Source organism: Halichoeres trimaculatus, unplaced genomic scaffold (assembly GCF_033239565.1).
Source record: "Halichoeres trimaculatus isolate MK-OKI-2021-1 unplaced genomic scaffold, fHalTri1.1 fHalTri1_scaffold_15, whole genome shotgun sequence".
In the NCBI taxonomy this organism is placed as follows: domain Eukaryota; kingdom Metazoa; phylum Chordata; class Actinopteri; order Labriformes; family Labridae; genus Halichoeres; species Halichoeres trimaculatus.
The window spans coordinates 26697993-26712887 of record NW_027437193.1 but is presented as its reverse complement, the minus strand read 5'-3'; the positions used below and the strand labels follow the sequence as shown (position 1 = coordinate 26712887).

The 14895-nt window shown below is 44.0% G+C and overlaps 2 protein-coding genes across 10 annotated transcripts in view; both read left to right on the top strand.

The window, feature by feature from the left end:
• The first annotated feature begins 479 nt into the window (after positions 1-479).
• fem1a (fem-1 homolog a) lies at positions 480-4099 on the top strand. Its single transcript, XM_074689362.1, has one exon. It carries the CDS (start codon positions 679-681, stop codon positions 2530-2532), a length of 1854 nt encoding a protein of 617 aa, XP_074545463.1. The 5' UTR covers positions 480-678; the 3' UTR covers positions 2533-4099.
• A 2536-nt stretch (positions 4100-6635) lies between these two features.
• Positions 6636-14895, top strand: part of ptprsb (protein tyrosine phosphatase receptor type Sb) — a 106542-nt gene continuing 98282 nt past the window's right edge. For all 9 annotated transcript variants that reach the window (XM_074688559.1, XM_074688555.1, XM_074688558.1 and 6 more), the window contains exon 1: positions 6636-6951. The gene's annotated coding sequence lies outside the window, so the exon portion shown is untranslated. The remainder of the gene's footprint in view (positions 6952-14895) is intronic.

Below are 14895 nucleotides of genomic sequence, written 5' to 3'. Positions count from 1 at the left end.
AAGTTTCAATATATTTTTTTCTATTAATGCATTCTTTACATCCCTAATTTACTCATTATCAGCCCCGTTGGCCAGGTCACCCTTGCAAAAGAGATCCAGATCTCAATGGGTTTTTATCTGGGTAAATAGGGATTATAAAAAATAAAATTATTCAACGACTTCGCCGAAAAGTGATGTTTATTCTGTCACCACGACCATATCTACTCTTCTGTGAGTGGCATGTGTTCACCTGTGGATGCCTGAATTAGACTCAAGGTGTAATTGGTTTGTGAATCGGGCATTAAGTGGCACCCTCTGCTTCCCTGAAGTGCTGCTCCTCATTTGTCAGAACAACCATAACAAACGAACCCATCAGCTGGTAACGTTAAGTCATTTAACTGACATGCAACATGGGAAATGTAGTTCTATTACGGGAAATCAGCCTCGAGCTTCTACGAACAGAAAATTTCATCAAAACTACACGCCCCACAATGCCCTGCTGCTATCGTAAACATAGACCTGTCAAACAACAGAAACGCCATCTTGACAGCTCCCTCAAAATGGCAGAAAGATGTGAGCTCGAAACCGAGCCCGAAGTACTATACCCGCTCACTGATTTTTGAAAACGGACCCGACAGTTTTTACATAAACAAGTGGACATGGGGCTAGTGTCCAGAGTGGCAGCAAAGAGACTGTAAAATGGATATAACGACGGCGGTCTTCAACGCGGCCAGGGATGGTAAGCTGAAACTTATCCAGAAGTTGCTGAGCAACAAAACTCCCGAGGAGCTGGAGGCGTTAGCCGAGGAGAAAACCCAAGGAGGAACCCCGCTCCTGATAGCCTCTCGATACGGACACTTAGAGGTTGTAGATTACCTTCTTGAACATTGTAAAGCCAACGTGGAACTCGGGGGGGCGGTCAACTTTGACGGCGAGACTATCGAGGGAGCTCCGCCGCTGTGGGCAGCGTCGGCAGCCGGTCACCTCCCTGTGGTGAAGACGCTTCTGAAACACGGTGCCTCAGTAAACAATGCAACACTAACTAACTCAACTCCGCTCAGAGCTGCCTGCTTTGACGGACACCTGGAGATAGTCCGCTACCTGGTGGAGCACAGAGCTGACATGGAGGTAGCTAATCGCCACGGCCACACCTGCCTCATGATCTCCTGCTACAAGGGCCACAAGGAGATCGCAAAGTTCCTGCTAGATCGCGGGGCTGATGTCAACCGCAAGAGTGTGAAAGGGAACACCGCCCTGCATGACTGTGCTGAGTCAGGCAGCCTGGACATTATGAAGATGTTACTAAAGTGCAATGCTCGCATGGAGAGAGATGGATACGGGATGACCCCCCTCCTGGCTGCAAGTGTCACAGGTCACACCAACATTGTGGAGTACCTGGCACACCAGCCTCGCACCTCCAGAGAGGAGCGCATTGATGCACTTGAACTCCTTGGGGCAACTTTTGTGGACAAAAAGCGAGATCTTTTGGGGGCGATGAGGTACTGGAGGAGGGCTATGGAGCTGAGGCAGCCAGGGGACAAAGCTGGGTCCCTGTCCAAGCCTCCACCCGGTCCTCCTATCCCTGCTTATGGCTGTGCACAGGAGGTGAACACTGCAGAGGAGCTGGAAGCTCTCATCACAGACCCTGATGAAATGAGGATGCAGGCCTTGTTAGTGCGAGAGCGCATCCTGGGGCCTTCCCACCCAGACACCTCTTACTACATCCGATACAGGGGAGCTGTGTACGCAGACTCAGGCAACTTTGAACGCTGCATTAGCTTGTGGAAGTACGCTTTAGACATGCAGCAGAGCAACCTGGACCCTCTCAGCCCCATGACAGCTTCAAGTTTCCTCTCCTTTGCAGAGCTCTTCTCTTTTGTCCTCCAAGACAGGGCCAAAGGCACCCTGTCCACTCGCATCACCTTCCACGACCTGATGACTGTGCTGGGGAAAAGTGTGCGGGAGGTGGAGAGGGCCGTGGCCCAGAGGGACAACCCTCCTGAAGCTCCTCAGTTCACCAAAGCGCTCTCCATCATCCTGCATCTCATCTTCCTGCTGGAGAAGCTGGAGTGCAGCCCGGAGCAGGAGCACCAGAAGAAGCACACGGTCTACCGCCTCCTGAAGCTGAACCCTCGTGGCCGGAGCGGCTTCACCCCTCTGCACATGGCCGTCGACAAGGAGACCACTTCAGTGGGGCGATACCCTGTAGGACGCTTCCCCTCCCAGGCGGTGGCGGCATTGCTCTTGGAGTGTGGTGCGGACGTTGATTCGCGTGACTGTGAGAACAACACACCTCTGCACGTCGCTGCCAACAATGGCTGTCCGGAGATTATGGCGCTGCTCATGAAGGCTGGGTCTCACTTTGATGCCACAAATGCGCAGAGGAAGACGGCGTATGAGCTGCTGGATGAGCAGAGCAGTGGACATCCCGCTCTTTACCCACTGAACTATGTCACCCTTCAGTGCCTGGCGGCACGTGCGATTGAAAAGCACAGACTGCCCTACAGGGGACTCATCTCTGAGGAGATGGAGGCTTTTATTGAGCTGCACTGACATCCACTGCGCTCCCCTGATAAGTCATCTCTGCACTGCTCTTTTTTCTCCCCTTATATCTTCCTCTAAACTGCCACAAACTCCCACCTTAAATCTCCTTTTCATGCCCTCTTTGTTACCGGCCTTTCTAACCTTTTCTCAGACCAAACCACAGCAATACACATCCAGTGTCTCAGCTCAAATCTCAGCCTGAGATTTCCTCAGTTATCGCTCGACTCCTGGTTTACTCTGCTGTTCCAATCTAGGAGAAACTTTGACCTGACGTAGACTTATTTCCCCTCTTTTTGTCCCAGTAAAAAGGATGCTTGTGACATGATGGTGCTTTTGTGTTTGTGTGTCGTTGTGGTGGTGACTGGGCTGAATCAAAGATGGGTTTTAGTTTTCTCTGGTATAAAGCATCTGATCAAACTATCCAGATAACATGCATGAAAAAGAAGAGTGGAAGTGGATTTGTTTGAGTGCAAGTTGAGGAAGAAAAGATGTGTGAAGAAACTGGCTAAAGGTTATTTCTGCTCGTTCACGTTCACCATCTGCTCTGCTTCTTTGATTGGAGATATGAGTTTATTGTGCCAAATATCAGACATGAGCTGCTACAGACCGTCAACTGGAGGCAAAATGAACCGTAATTAACTAATCTCTCCTAATTATGAGCGGAAGTGTTAGCCTCAAGGTGAGATTTAAGCAAAATCTTACACTTCTTGAAGATCAGCAGCATGAGCAGTTTGATACTTCAGATTGGCCCTTGATTCATCAGCACCACACAGCTATTGTTCAGAAGGCTGTTATGAGATTAGATGTGAGTGATATCTATTTGAGTCATTAAAAAAACGAGCAAACTGTTTGGCTAACACTTCCCTCAGTCTCCACACACACATTTATACCTATGCAGTTTGTTGTATTACCACCTGAGGCAACAAAAAATAAGCAAAAATTAGCTTCATTAGCAGATTTTACACAGGGTCATGCTTTCATTATTACATGCTTACCTTAACAGGATAATGACTCGCACTTAAGGCTGCTTCAGTGACAGAGAAGCCTATCTTTTAACCAGAAATATTCCTTTAAAATGCTTATTTATCTACAGATTGAATTCTGTCAAATCTGAGCCCACAGTGTGCCTAATTCCCCCTTACTATTGGTGAAGCCAACATCAACAAAAGATCAAAATTTGCTGTCACAGAAGCAGCATCAAGGGTGGTAATTGCAGAGATCGTGCACTTGTTTGTAAGTGTAAAGTGTCATTTCTGTTTTTTGAGAGAAATCTCCCTTTAACCCCGATGCAGTCCACAGAAACGGAACAGATGGCTGAGCTGAAGCCAGCGCTGCATCTTCGTCTTATTTTTCAACACTCTGTCTTTTGTTTATCCTGTGTCATCATGAATGTTTTATTTGTCCGACTGTGCTTAGCACAGCCGAGTTGAATGCACACTGAGAGGCTCTAAATCCTAAACAGACAAACATCCAGGCCACGAACTGTCGCTGCCTTTTTCTCTTTTCTCAACTGATTCGTTTAACAGATGATAACTCAAGAACAAAAAAGGGTGTTGGGATACTTGAATAAAATTCAGTGTCACGACATTGTATCTGTGGTTTTGTTGTGTTTTTCTGCTCATTAATAATTTTAGTTTTGATCTGGAAAAGCTCTGAAGAAGTGAAAATCTCTTGAAATGTCTTAACTTCTTAAGCTTTCACTAAATAACTGACACATTTTAACAGTTACATCTTGCAGAGCATAGAACAGCAAAAGTCCTGAATATTTACAGAAAGAAAGACAGTCTTCTTTGGTGTGCATGCAGAGTGGTGAATTAGCAGAATATTAAAAAGCAATCAGAGTCCAGTTAATTCAGCTCTTTACATCAAACACTGCCGTTTCATTCCTCTGCTGCCTAAACTCGAGGACACTGGAATAAAGTATAACAGAAACTTGATCTTTCTGAGTCGTGCACTCTTAAAGTATAAATAGAGTGCAATTAACGTCACCGCTCCGGGGCAGCGGTGGAGACAGGGCACTTACCCTGCTAATTTTAGGGATCTTTTGCCCTAGCTTCAACTCTGAAAATGGGAATACTGTAATGCTATACAGTCAGGCAGGCAGGTCACACGCAGGGTGACTGGCAGAGACAGCACACAGACAACAGAGAGCGCATTATTCCGACAGGAAACCAAATGAGCCTGTTTATTTGACACATGAGGACTGTTTGGAATGCTTCCCCAAATATTCAGCTCTTGCTACAGTTTATGGTTGTGCTGTAACATGTAAGGGGTGTCATGTTGGTGTCGCTAGAGAAATGCCAGCTGGTTAAGAGGCGTTCAAGTCCCTGTGACAACAAAATTAACCTTCACCTGACCCCTGACCTTTCTGCCTAGAGGGCCGGATGATTGTGCTAATCACCATGTTGAGACATTAATGAAGTTATTGACATGGGCAGTGTGACCTATGATGTCAAAGCCAAAGGCAAGGAAACCCTTCCCAAGCTGCCTTTGGACTAATAGCAACATCCTCGTTGCGAAGTTGAAATTTTCATTTGCAGTCTATTGCTCAGTTATCAAAAGAGACATACTATTACAGCCATGAATCCTGGAATCATAATTTTTTTGTGCTAATGCTTCTGTTCTGAGGTAAACGCAGCATGACATAAAAGCAACTCGCCACTAGGTGGCAGTAGCAACAAAGAAAACTCACCACAGGGAAAGTCTTTGTCCCTTCAACATAATGTGAGAGACTAAAACTGTAGCATCCAGTTATCATCAGAAGTGGTGGCAGTTGGTTCATTTCCCCCCATCTCTGTCTCCCACCCTGTCTGCAACTCTTTGCGTCAGAAAATGAGAATGAGTTGTTGAGAGGGGCTTTTACCCGGCTATTACACAGGGCTGAATATTCATCAGCAGTGTACGGGGATGAATAAGAAAAAGGAATCAGGGCAGGCAGAGTTGCTGATTCTGAGTGTGAGGTCAGCAAAGAGGTTAGAATAAAGGCTTCTTCACACGCTCCCGAGGCGCCGTGCTAACACACAGCAACGCTAACACCTCACTGTTTGCCCTTGTGGCGGTTGGTTTTGTCATGTTGGGTGACCTAAATAAGAACAAATCTTATAAAACAAAGGCCTGAGTGTGCTTATGTACATCTTCTGGAGTTACAGGAACCAGGCTTCGTTTCATTTCAACTGTTTTATTGTTTTGTTTTGTTACAGTTTTAATAATTTCAACACAAAAACAGCAAGACATAAATCAATAAACAAATAAAATAGATTCTCTTGTAATAAAATATGGCGGAAATGCATCAGCTCATGTGAGGTTCAAACTGTCTAGCTGTCAGTGGTTTGAGAGTTTGCTGGCAGCCATTTTTCTACACAGTTCTCTTTCTCACAGTCATGCTCTTATCAATTAATTTTTTTTTAATGTATAATGTGACAAAAAGAAACTGTTTATTTCAATTGAACATGTGTCTCATGGATATATTGCTACAGAAGGAACTTTAGATTTGGGGGAAATGTCACTAAGAAGTGATCTGTGTATCCTTGGACAGCAGAGTTATCTTACTAAAGTAAAAAGAATGATCAGACATTTGTAACATATTTATGGTGTTGAAATATTAACTGATGTGTGATTGTATTCTCTAGTTCCTTCACTGTTTCTGAAATAGTGTCATATCCAGCCTTTAGTTAGGTAAACCTAGGGTATTTTAGGACTGTCCTGTAATCCAGAAAGGGAGTTCTACTCTCCTGGAGCTGTTCTTGAGCTCTGAATATCTTCCAAACAGCTATAATTAGACACTATATTATGGGTGTCTTCAGTGATTCAAGGTGCTTATCTTCATTTGGGCCCCAGGGGGGCATGGTGGGGAAAAAAGTCAGCCACCAATACACAAGACCAAAAGCCTACCTCAGCATGCAGCCAGTCAGCGATCCAGAGGGGAGCTGCATGCTGGAGTGGGCGGGGGAGGAGGAGGTGTGGGGTGCTGGTAATGGGGGTAAATAGGGGTGATGGGGGATACGGTTGCTATTGGAGATCTTGCCTGCATCACGTCATGCGGGGGGAGGGGGAGAGCGCTCCGGTGTGTGGTTGAGAGAGAGGGAGAGGGAGGGGAGAAGAGGAGAGGAGAGGGAGGAAAGGAGGAGGGCATTAAGGAAGGAGAAGAAGGCAGGGAGTATCAATGACATCAACCAGCAGTATCTGAGGCCGCCCCGACCTGCTAGCAATGCTCTACCGACGAACGGGCTGAGGAGCCGCCGTGACCCGAGCAGCACGGAGGTGAGGGGGAGAAACGCCGGTGATGTGTGCATGCACCCCCTGCGAAGGCAGACCTTTCTCTGGATTACATTTATCACCGTTGTTTCCCGAGGAGAGGACGCGTCCAGCTGCAAAATCATCCACATGAATCTAGCAGACAGTAAGGAAGACGGAGCACTTCCTAGCAAGGTAACTAGCATCCTTCATCCTCACTCACTTCATGTTTAGCAGCGGCGCGTGCACCCCACCCCTGACGCCTTATTTTCATTTGTCAATTGCCTTTTATGGAAATTAATGACATTTCAGTTACTGCCGGGGCGAAATTTCAACGTTTGGTGACTCTCTGTGTCCGAGGGGTATCTTCTCCCTCCGTGTGAGCACCACTTGAGACTTTGTTTCAAACGTTTGGCTGAAAATCAGTCCGCGAGGGCTTGTGCAGACCTAGCAGGTTGGCAACAGCGCTGTGAGTGCGCGTGCCCCTCCGTGCACCCCCCTCCTTATTGTTGGCTGGGCAGCATGAGGGACCGGGGCAGACTGGCAGAGCAGAGGAGCCTTTGTTCCTCATCCACTACCGATGAAAGTGGCTCTTCTCTGATGGGCATTCAAGACACTATCTAGGTATAACGGGTGCTATGCCAAAATTTTTCTGAAGTCTCTGGAAACAAAAAATAAAAGATTAATAAGCAGCTATATCCATACACCTGTCAAGAATAAATAAATAAGAAAACAAAATCACAGGAAGTGTTTTTATGGTGAAATTCAAGTGGTGCAGCGAAGTAAAAATCTCATTATGCTAATGTCAAACACTTAAGAAGAGCTATCACAGTCGTATTATAAATCCATATGTGCTCTTAAATTGATATAATGAATTTCTTAGAAAAGGCACCAGTTGGCAAGGCGGCTGGACTCATTTAGTAACTCTGTTTTCTAGACAATGGAGTGGCTGCTGCATCTGCTCCGCTCAAGCTTTACTTAAAACAATCCCATCTGCACATATAGGCAGTGTTTTGTAGTCCACAGACCTCTCATATCTCTATAATTATACACAGCTAGATTTGCTCTTAACGCAGCCACTCACGCGTGCAAAGGCTCAGTGTAATTTAACGATACATCAATTCATCCTGACACATTTTCCGAGGGCTATTGCCTGCCCGGGATTTACATCACTCCAAATGCCTGTTCAAGTTTTCTGAATTTCCGCTGCGTGGCCTTCATAAAACTGGAAAAATCAAACTGTCGTGGTGAATCTGAGGGAGGTCTTCCTCCTCACACAGATGGGGAATTTTCCCTCGGGCACCCTGCGTTTGCTGGTTATTGTTCCACACCATTTCCACATCCCTAATTATTTTTAATCAGTCATTTTTACACATGAGTTCCTCTCTTTAGTCGATTTTCTGGCCTCAAGTTTCAGCTCCACCTCCAGCCTGGCAGACTTAAACAAGCCACATGCTTTTACATGAAAGAATCTTGATATTTGTAATCTTTTGACAGGGAAAAGTCATTACGTGGGAGCAGAACAACTCAACTGTAAAAATTCTCTGTGTCTGTCTCAGATCAAATATGCCTCTCCATGAGCTGGGAGATGCTCGGCCCCACAGGTATTCATCTTGGCCCTGTTAGGAGCAGACGCTTATGAAAGCAGTGATGGCATGTGCTCCTTTAAATAGCATCTCACAGGGTTCAGCCATCGGCCTCAATGGTTTCCTGCTTCTTTTTAACAGATACCACTGAAGGATCCATCTAGCCTTGAATATGCCAGATGACGTGTGCTCCCACTGGAGCAGCTTTGGTTTCACGTCAAAGGCCTCATTGAAGTCTTATTCCCAGAACCTGCAGCAGCTTTACCCCATAACTGCTCTGCTCCCTTCTGTTACATGTTGTGCCCATTCGTGGGTTTTGTCAGAATCTCGGTGCGCACTTTTCATTTGCTTTGTCGCAGCAGAAAGGCGGAAGGAAGGAGAGCTTCCAATAAGGTGTGTAACTTTGATGCTGGGAGCGTAGCCACCTGTATTACAAGCAGACGGAAACTTTGTTGTTCTCTCGACATTGATATTAATTGACCTTTTCAAAGCCTTCCAAACATTGAGCTTTTGTCTGCTCTGCTCCTTTTCTTGTTTATTCAGGCAGTGCTGAGAGCAAAGCGTACAGCATTCAGAATGAAGCCATTAGGGCTGGGCAATGTGCAGAGACATTAGTATAACAGCATTAGGAATAATCAAGAGGATCCAGGGTGTGCAATGAAATGATAAATGTCTGCAGCACTTACTGTACACATTTAACCTTTTTTTAATGGGGGGATGTCCTCAGACACATTATTCCCATTTGAGAAATAAATCTGCGCTATTGTTCACTGGCCTTCTATGGAAGAAGAGCTGATGATAACATTGTGGTGATTTTTTTTTTAACACACTGGGAGGCAAATTAATTTAATGGTTAAAATATTAAAATTAGGTGTTTCAGCTCTTATTAACTCATATATGAGGAGCTTTAATGGACACAATTAGAGGCAGTCAGTGCAGTCAACATTACTGTGATCATTCCTGCATATGAAACAATAAACACGAGTGTGTTAAAAATGCCAATGACACACTGATATTTGGTAGCTAAATAAGCTTGATCAGTAGATTAGTTCAACACATATCTCTCTTAAAGTTTTTTTTTTTTAATTTCATGAATCCATCAATCTGTGTATTTTCTCATTCAAAAAACAAACAAACTAAATTTCAGTTCTGGTTTCATTTGCCATAATTCTGATTGCTTGACAGATTATTTTGGGAGATGATTACATTTTTTTCTTAATATTGACTAAGTGTGCATTAATTGAGGAGTAATACTGTATTTACTGCAGCGCTGCAGGTGAACTATGTAATTATCCTGACGTTTCAGTAAAACACTCGACCTGGGAGCAGTAATGTGTAAAGACACCCTGTCTGATGCTGAGGGTCTCGACAGCAATCCACAATATTCCATAAATACCCTTTTCTCACTGAGGTGATAATTTGCATTTGCATATACGTGTGTGTGTCAATCATGTGTCTAAGTGTCCATGTGTGCAGATGAGTGGAAGTTAAGAGATTGTGACTTGACTGATGCCCTTCACCAGATGAATCAGAGATTCTGATGTGTCAGCAGGGATGAATAATGCACACTCCTCCACTACCTCTCTGCTCTTCTTCTCCCTCCCTTCTCCACCTCTTGTCTTCAGTTGTTCTCTTCTCTTTTCATCACAACTGCCACATCTGAAGATATCTTCACCTCCCTCCTCACCCCTCCCTGCCTCTCACTCTCCTCCCTTATGCAAAAAGAGGGCAGCATTTCTGCTGCTGCTGCTGCCGCCGCCTCGCTGTCCTCTGGTCAACCCTCCTCCTTACTTTTACAGACGACTAATTCTTCTCCGCCCGCGTGAGATCTCTCGCTGTTGTCTTTTCCAGCCGAAGTTTTTCTTTGCAGAACTTTCTGTGACAAGGAACGTGTTTCCCTTTTTATTCAGCTGGCATTTGCACTGAAAAAGGCTAAACGTGTTGATGTACACAGCTCATCATCTAATCATAGAAGGTGGGAGTGCAGCCATTGACTCGGTTTGACAGTTACATCCCTGACTGACAGCAGTCATTAAGAGGGTAGGGCTGACTGACAAGATGGCTGACAAAGCAGGAGACAAACTGCCTCATCAGAACTTGGAGGAAGAGTGGGCACCGCACGCTTTGAAGTGAACAGTTAGCCGTAGATAAATGTTCAAACGGCAGAATATTCGAACCACTTTGCTTCAAGCGCTTGACAAGTCCTCGGGAGTATTTTCAACTGTGGATTGAAAAGGAAACTGGAGGGGGTGAATTCATTTGGGTTGGATTTCAGCCAGAAATGATCTTGATCTTCTAAAAGACAAAAACATAAAATACATAGGTTAGTGATGAAGCCCTGTGATAGGATTTTGTTTTAATATTCTCCTCTATGAATGTGATACCAAAAAGCAGGCATATGGAGCTTGATTTCTTTTTTAAAAAGAGAAACCTTACATAGATTACAAAAAGTATTAAAGGAAAAAACACATCCAGATGTTTCTTTCATGCTTTTAGAAACAAATGTAGAAAACTTGTCAGCACTGAATTAAATAACAATTCAAATTTGTAGTCATCGGTGACCCAGAGCGTTTCAGGATTATGCACGTTGTTTAGTATACGTGTGGTGTTCTAACAGCACAAAGGACCAGCTGTTCTCCTCACTGTTTGTAAGTCTAAAGAGGAAGATTTTCTTTCCTGAATCATGCCTCTAAAGACATCTGACTACTTGTTAAGTTTGCAGAAACATTAGATTAAGTGCTGTAATTGTGATTTGATTTAAAAAAAAAAAAGCTTATGCAACTGCAGAATTTTATCTCAGAAAAAAAAAATGCTTTAAGCACAGCCTTTGATCAGACCAAGGCCATTATCTCACTGTAGGACAAAAGACACATATGAAAAGTGAGCTTTACTCTCACAGCCTTGTGTGGGAATATGACATATTTTTATAAAGTGCATCTAAAGAGACGGCTGTTAGTGATTTGAGTCGACTGCTGCTATTTAGGGGGCAGTGTCTCTATTCTTTTGGGTTCCCACTGACTTTCATCCTGGTCCCTGTAAAGATGTACCCCAATACTGAAGTGATCTTCATACTCTGACTTTTCTGCTTGTCTTTTGCTGTGTGATGGAACTTGATTTTTCATTTTAATTTGAAGTGCCTCAGTAATGTCTCAACTCTGATTGAACCTTAATGCCTTCACCATTTCCAGTTGTAGATGGCTTCAGATTTCAAGGAAAAAGAGAAAAGTGGGGTCTCAGCTGTACTTTATCTGGTATTTTGAGCCTGCTTGACAATAACAAAAAAAACTAGAAAAGCACTCAGAGAGCGCAGACCTCCACCAAGCAAACTGTGGTTGTCTCCAACCCTTTAGTCCTACTTTAATGTTATACTCCCTTTCAGCAGACTGTCTGCTGCAATTTGGTGTTAGTTGCAGGTTTGTACGATAATTTGTTACCTGACCATGTTGAAAATTATCATGACCCAGTACTAGAGGTGTCACAATTTTCTTGCCGATCATCGATCTTTGAAAAGCCTGACCTGCTGATAAGAATTTGGGCCAATACCGATTTCTATTTTTTATACTTGACAGCATCTACCTTCAATGTAAGAATCTTATTTTATTCATGATCAGTTTCATATGTAAGGATAGGCCGATCACTGATCCCCCAAAATTAAGGAAATCTGCACCAATAAATCGGCCAACCGACGCGTGTCTACCCAGTACATATTTCATATTCTGGATCTTAGTATCCAGAATATTACCAGATCTGGATTATACTTTTACATCTGTCAGAAATTATGGAGACCTTGTCTTGTGTTGTTTTGCAAAGCAATCCGACCATTTATGGTGGAGTTATATACACATATGGTGAAAACGGCCCTATCTCACAATGATAAAGAATCCTTTAAAAAGTCCAAGATCCAGACGGTGATCCAGATCACCTCCAAAATTAAATCACTTTTTCCTTATCCCATTTTTAACATTTCCTGAAATTTTCATCAAGATCCGTTTGTAACTTTTTGAGTTATGTTGTTCATAAACAAACAATCAGACAAACTCTTCCTAGAACATAACCCAGCTACGAGCATATCTATAGTTTTTCAGCCTTGTTTAAATGTCTTAGTTTGAAAACTTGCTGCTGTGCTGCAGTTTTTATTGAAACACTGCTGACAAGCAGACCATGGCTTCTATCAGACATCTAAAACAAGCGCTCTCTGTTTTATACAGCCCCCCAAATCAAAGAAAATCAAATGTTTTGGCGTGCCCTCGTATGCCAGTAAATGAAAGAACATCTTTATTGCATCAGCACAATGGCTGTGCTCTATGAAAGCTGACTCTGTCCGACAAAGTCCAGGAAACTTGTGGCTCTCTTCCATCACAATAACTCACAGACAGAAAACTTAAAAGCCATAAGATTAAACTCTCTCCGGGGTCAGCAGGAACTCTCTGCGGTCTGTTTTAGCGTGTGTGTGTGTGCAGGTGGAGGTAGTGAGGACTGGTCGACATGGCACTTGAAAACAGCCACACATTTGTGTGTGGCATTTCATGATTACTCTGTCTCCACGGCGCTGAAGGATGTCAGGTTGGATGAAGTATTTGTTTGACGGGGGTGAGAGTAATGGCCAGTCATTGGTGGAAAGCATCCGCGCGCAAGTCTGTTACCCTTGACAAGCATTTTATCTCTTCACTTACAGAGACGCACTCTCTGTCTGATTCCAGCAATGAGACGGAGGACAAACGCAGCTTTTCTACCCCATTACTCTGGTTTTCAATTCTATTCACAACTTTATCACCCCTCAAGGAGAAATTCATTTGGCGTCACAAATCTCATCTCCATCAGGAAGTCATGCAATGGCTGGTTAGTGACAGAACAGCTAAGGCCTGTGCTGCACGTAAATAGGATTTGTTCAGAAGCAGGCAAAGAAATTGGGTCTATTCAAGAGTGAATTTTTTAAGCTAATGTTCATGGTGGCTGTGAATAATCAGCTTCTGTGGGGATGTTTTGGTGCCATACATCCACCCTCTACTAAACAGCTTAAACCAAACAGTGAAAAGTATGAAACGCATGCTAATGCTCCATGGAGGATCTTGGTGTTGTTGCAGAATTATGTTGCAGTTGTGAGATAATGAGCTCTCGGTGGACGATGTATCATGTGACCAAGACAGGCAGGTGATACCATGGCAGCACATGTACACAGGAGAGAGGTGGATCATAGGAAAACACAACAGACAGTCTCAGGTAAATTAACGGGCACGTCCCTGAGGGATCCACGATTTTTTTGAATAAGCAAAGGAAGACTTAAAAGACGTGAGCATGTAGCACTTGTTCTTGTGCGGCAGAGTTGAACTGCTTGTCTGTTCGTTGTATGATGGCGAAGACTGATATCCATTCGATAAATCATTTGAAGTCTGCACAAAGATCTTACATTAAAGACATCCCTGCTGGAAAATTTGTCTGAATGATCAATCAATACAAGGTTATTAAAACAGAGCTCCGTGTTTCTCAAGGCAGCTGTTATCAGTCTCAGGACAAGCTTATCAACAATCTGCCTCACACAGCCCGACTTTGTCTCCTGACTGATGTGTAGGTTTTGCTAAAAAGCTGCAACAGGGAGGGAAAAATATCTGGCATGTCTCATTAATGAAGCACAGTTGAAATATGATGATGGCCGGGATGATGACAGTGACGTCCAGGGAGATGAAGGTGTTCTGTGTTGTCAGGGAGCCTCAGTCCTGCTGCAGGAGAAGCTCACTAATTGGCTGTGGTTTGTCTTGCCTGGCTGTTATTTTACTGCGAGTGTGTTACTGTGTGAGAGAAGGAGAGTTGCTCTTTGGACTTTTACCTTTTAATAAATCATTTTAGTGAAGAGTGATGGTCCAGCTTTGGGGTACGGAAGTCATGAACGTGTTAGACGGATGTAAAGACAGACGGACCCATCGATCGATTGATGGGTTCCCCACCTGTCTTATTCCTTTAACTCCACATTAAGTGCCAAAAGCAGCATCTTCATTATTTAGGTGTTAATTACTAAGCTAAATTATGCATGAAACTACTAATGACAAGCTAAATCATTAACTAACCTCTAAAATAACAAAACTTATCCAATGATAATTTATTAAAAATACTTTTTATTAGGAGAGCTTTGGATTTATGCAAAGAGGCCAACAGTAGTTTACATTTTTATTAAGGATTGGACCTGTAATTGGATAATTCATACTTCTCCTCTTCCATGTCAGAGCTGTTTAACAATTAGGAATGTACATGCAAGTGCATAACTATGTGGACATCAGTATGGATATACAGTTGTCTCTTGTGAGGATGAGAGTCTGTGCCAGCCTCAGATATGCTAATTGGACAGTGAGTTGACAAGGACTCAACCATCAGCCTGCGTAATGAGCCGCTGCACAGAAGACGTGCCGCCTCTGAAGAGCCAGCAGCAGAGAGAGGGGAGGTCGCCGAGAGTGAAATTACAAAACGTGTTTGGGTGTTTGCAGGCTCGGCTGCGTTGTTTCAGTCCAGTGAGCGTTGTGTAGGGGGCCCGCAGGTGGACACGTCACGGGTCTTGTTCTCC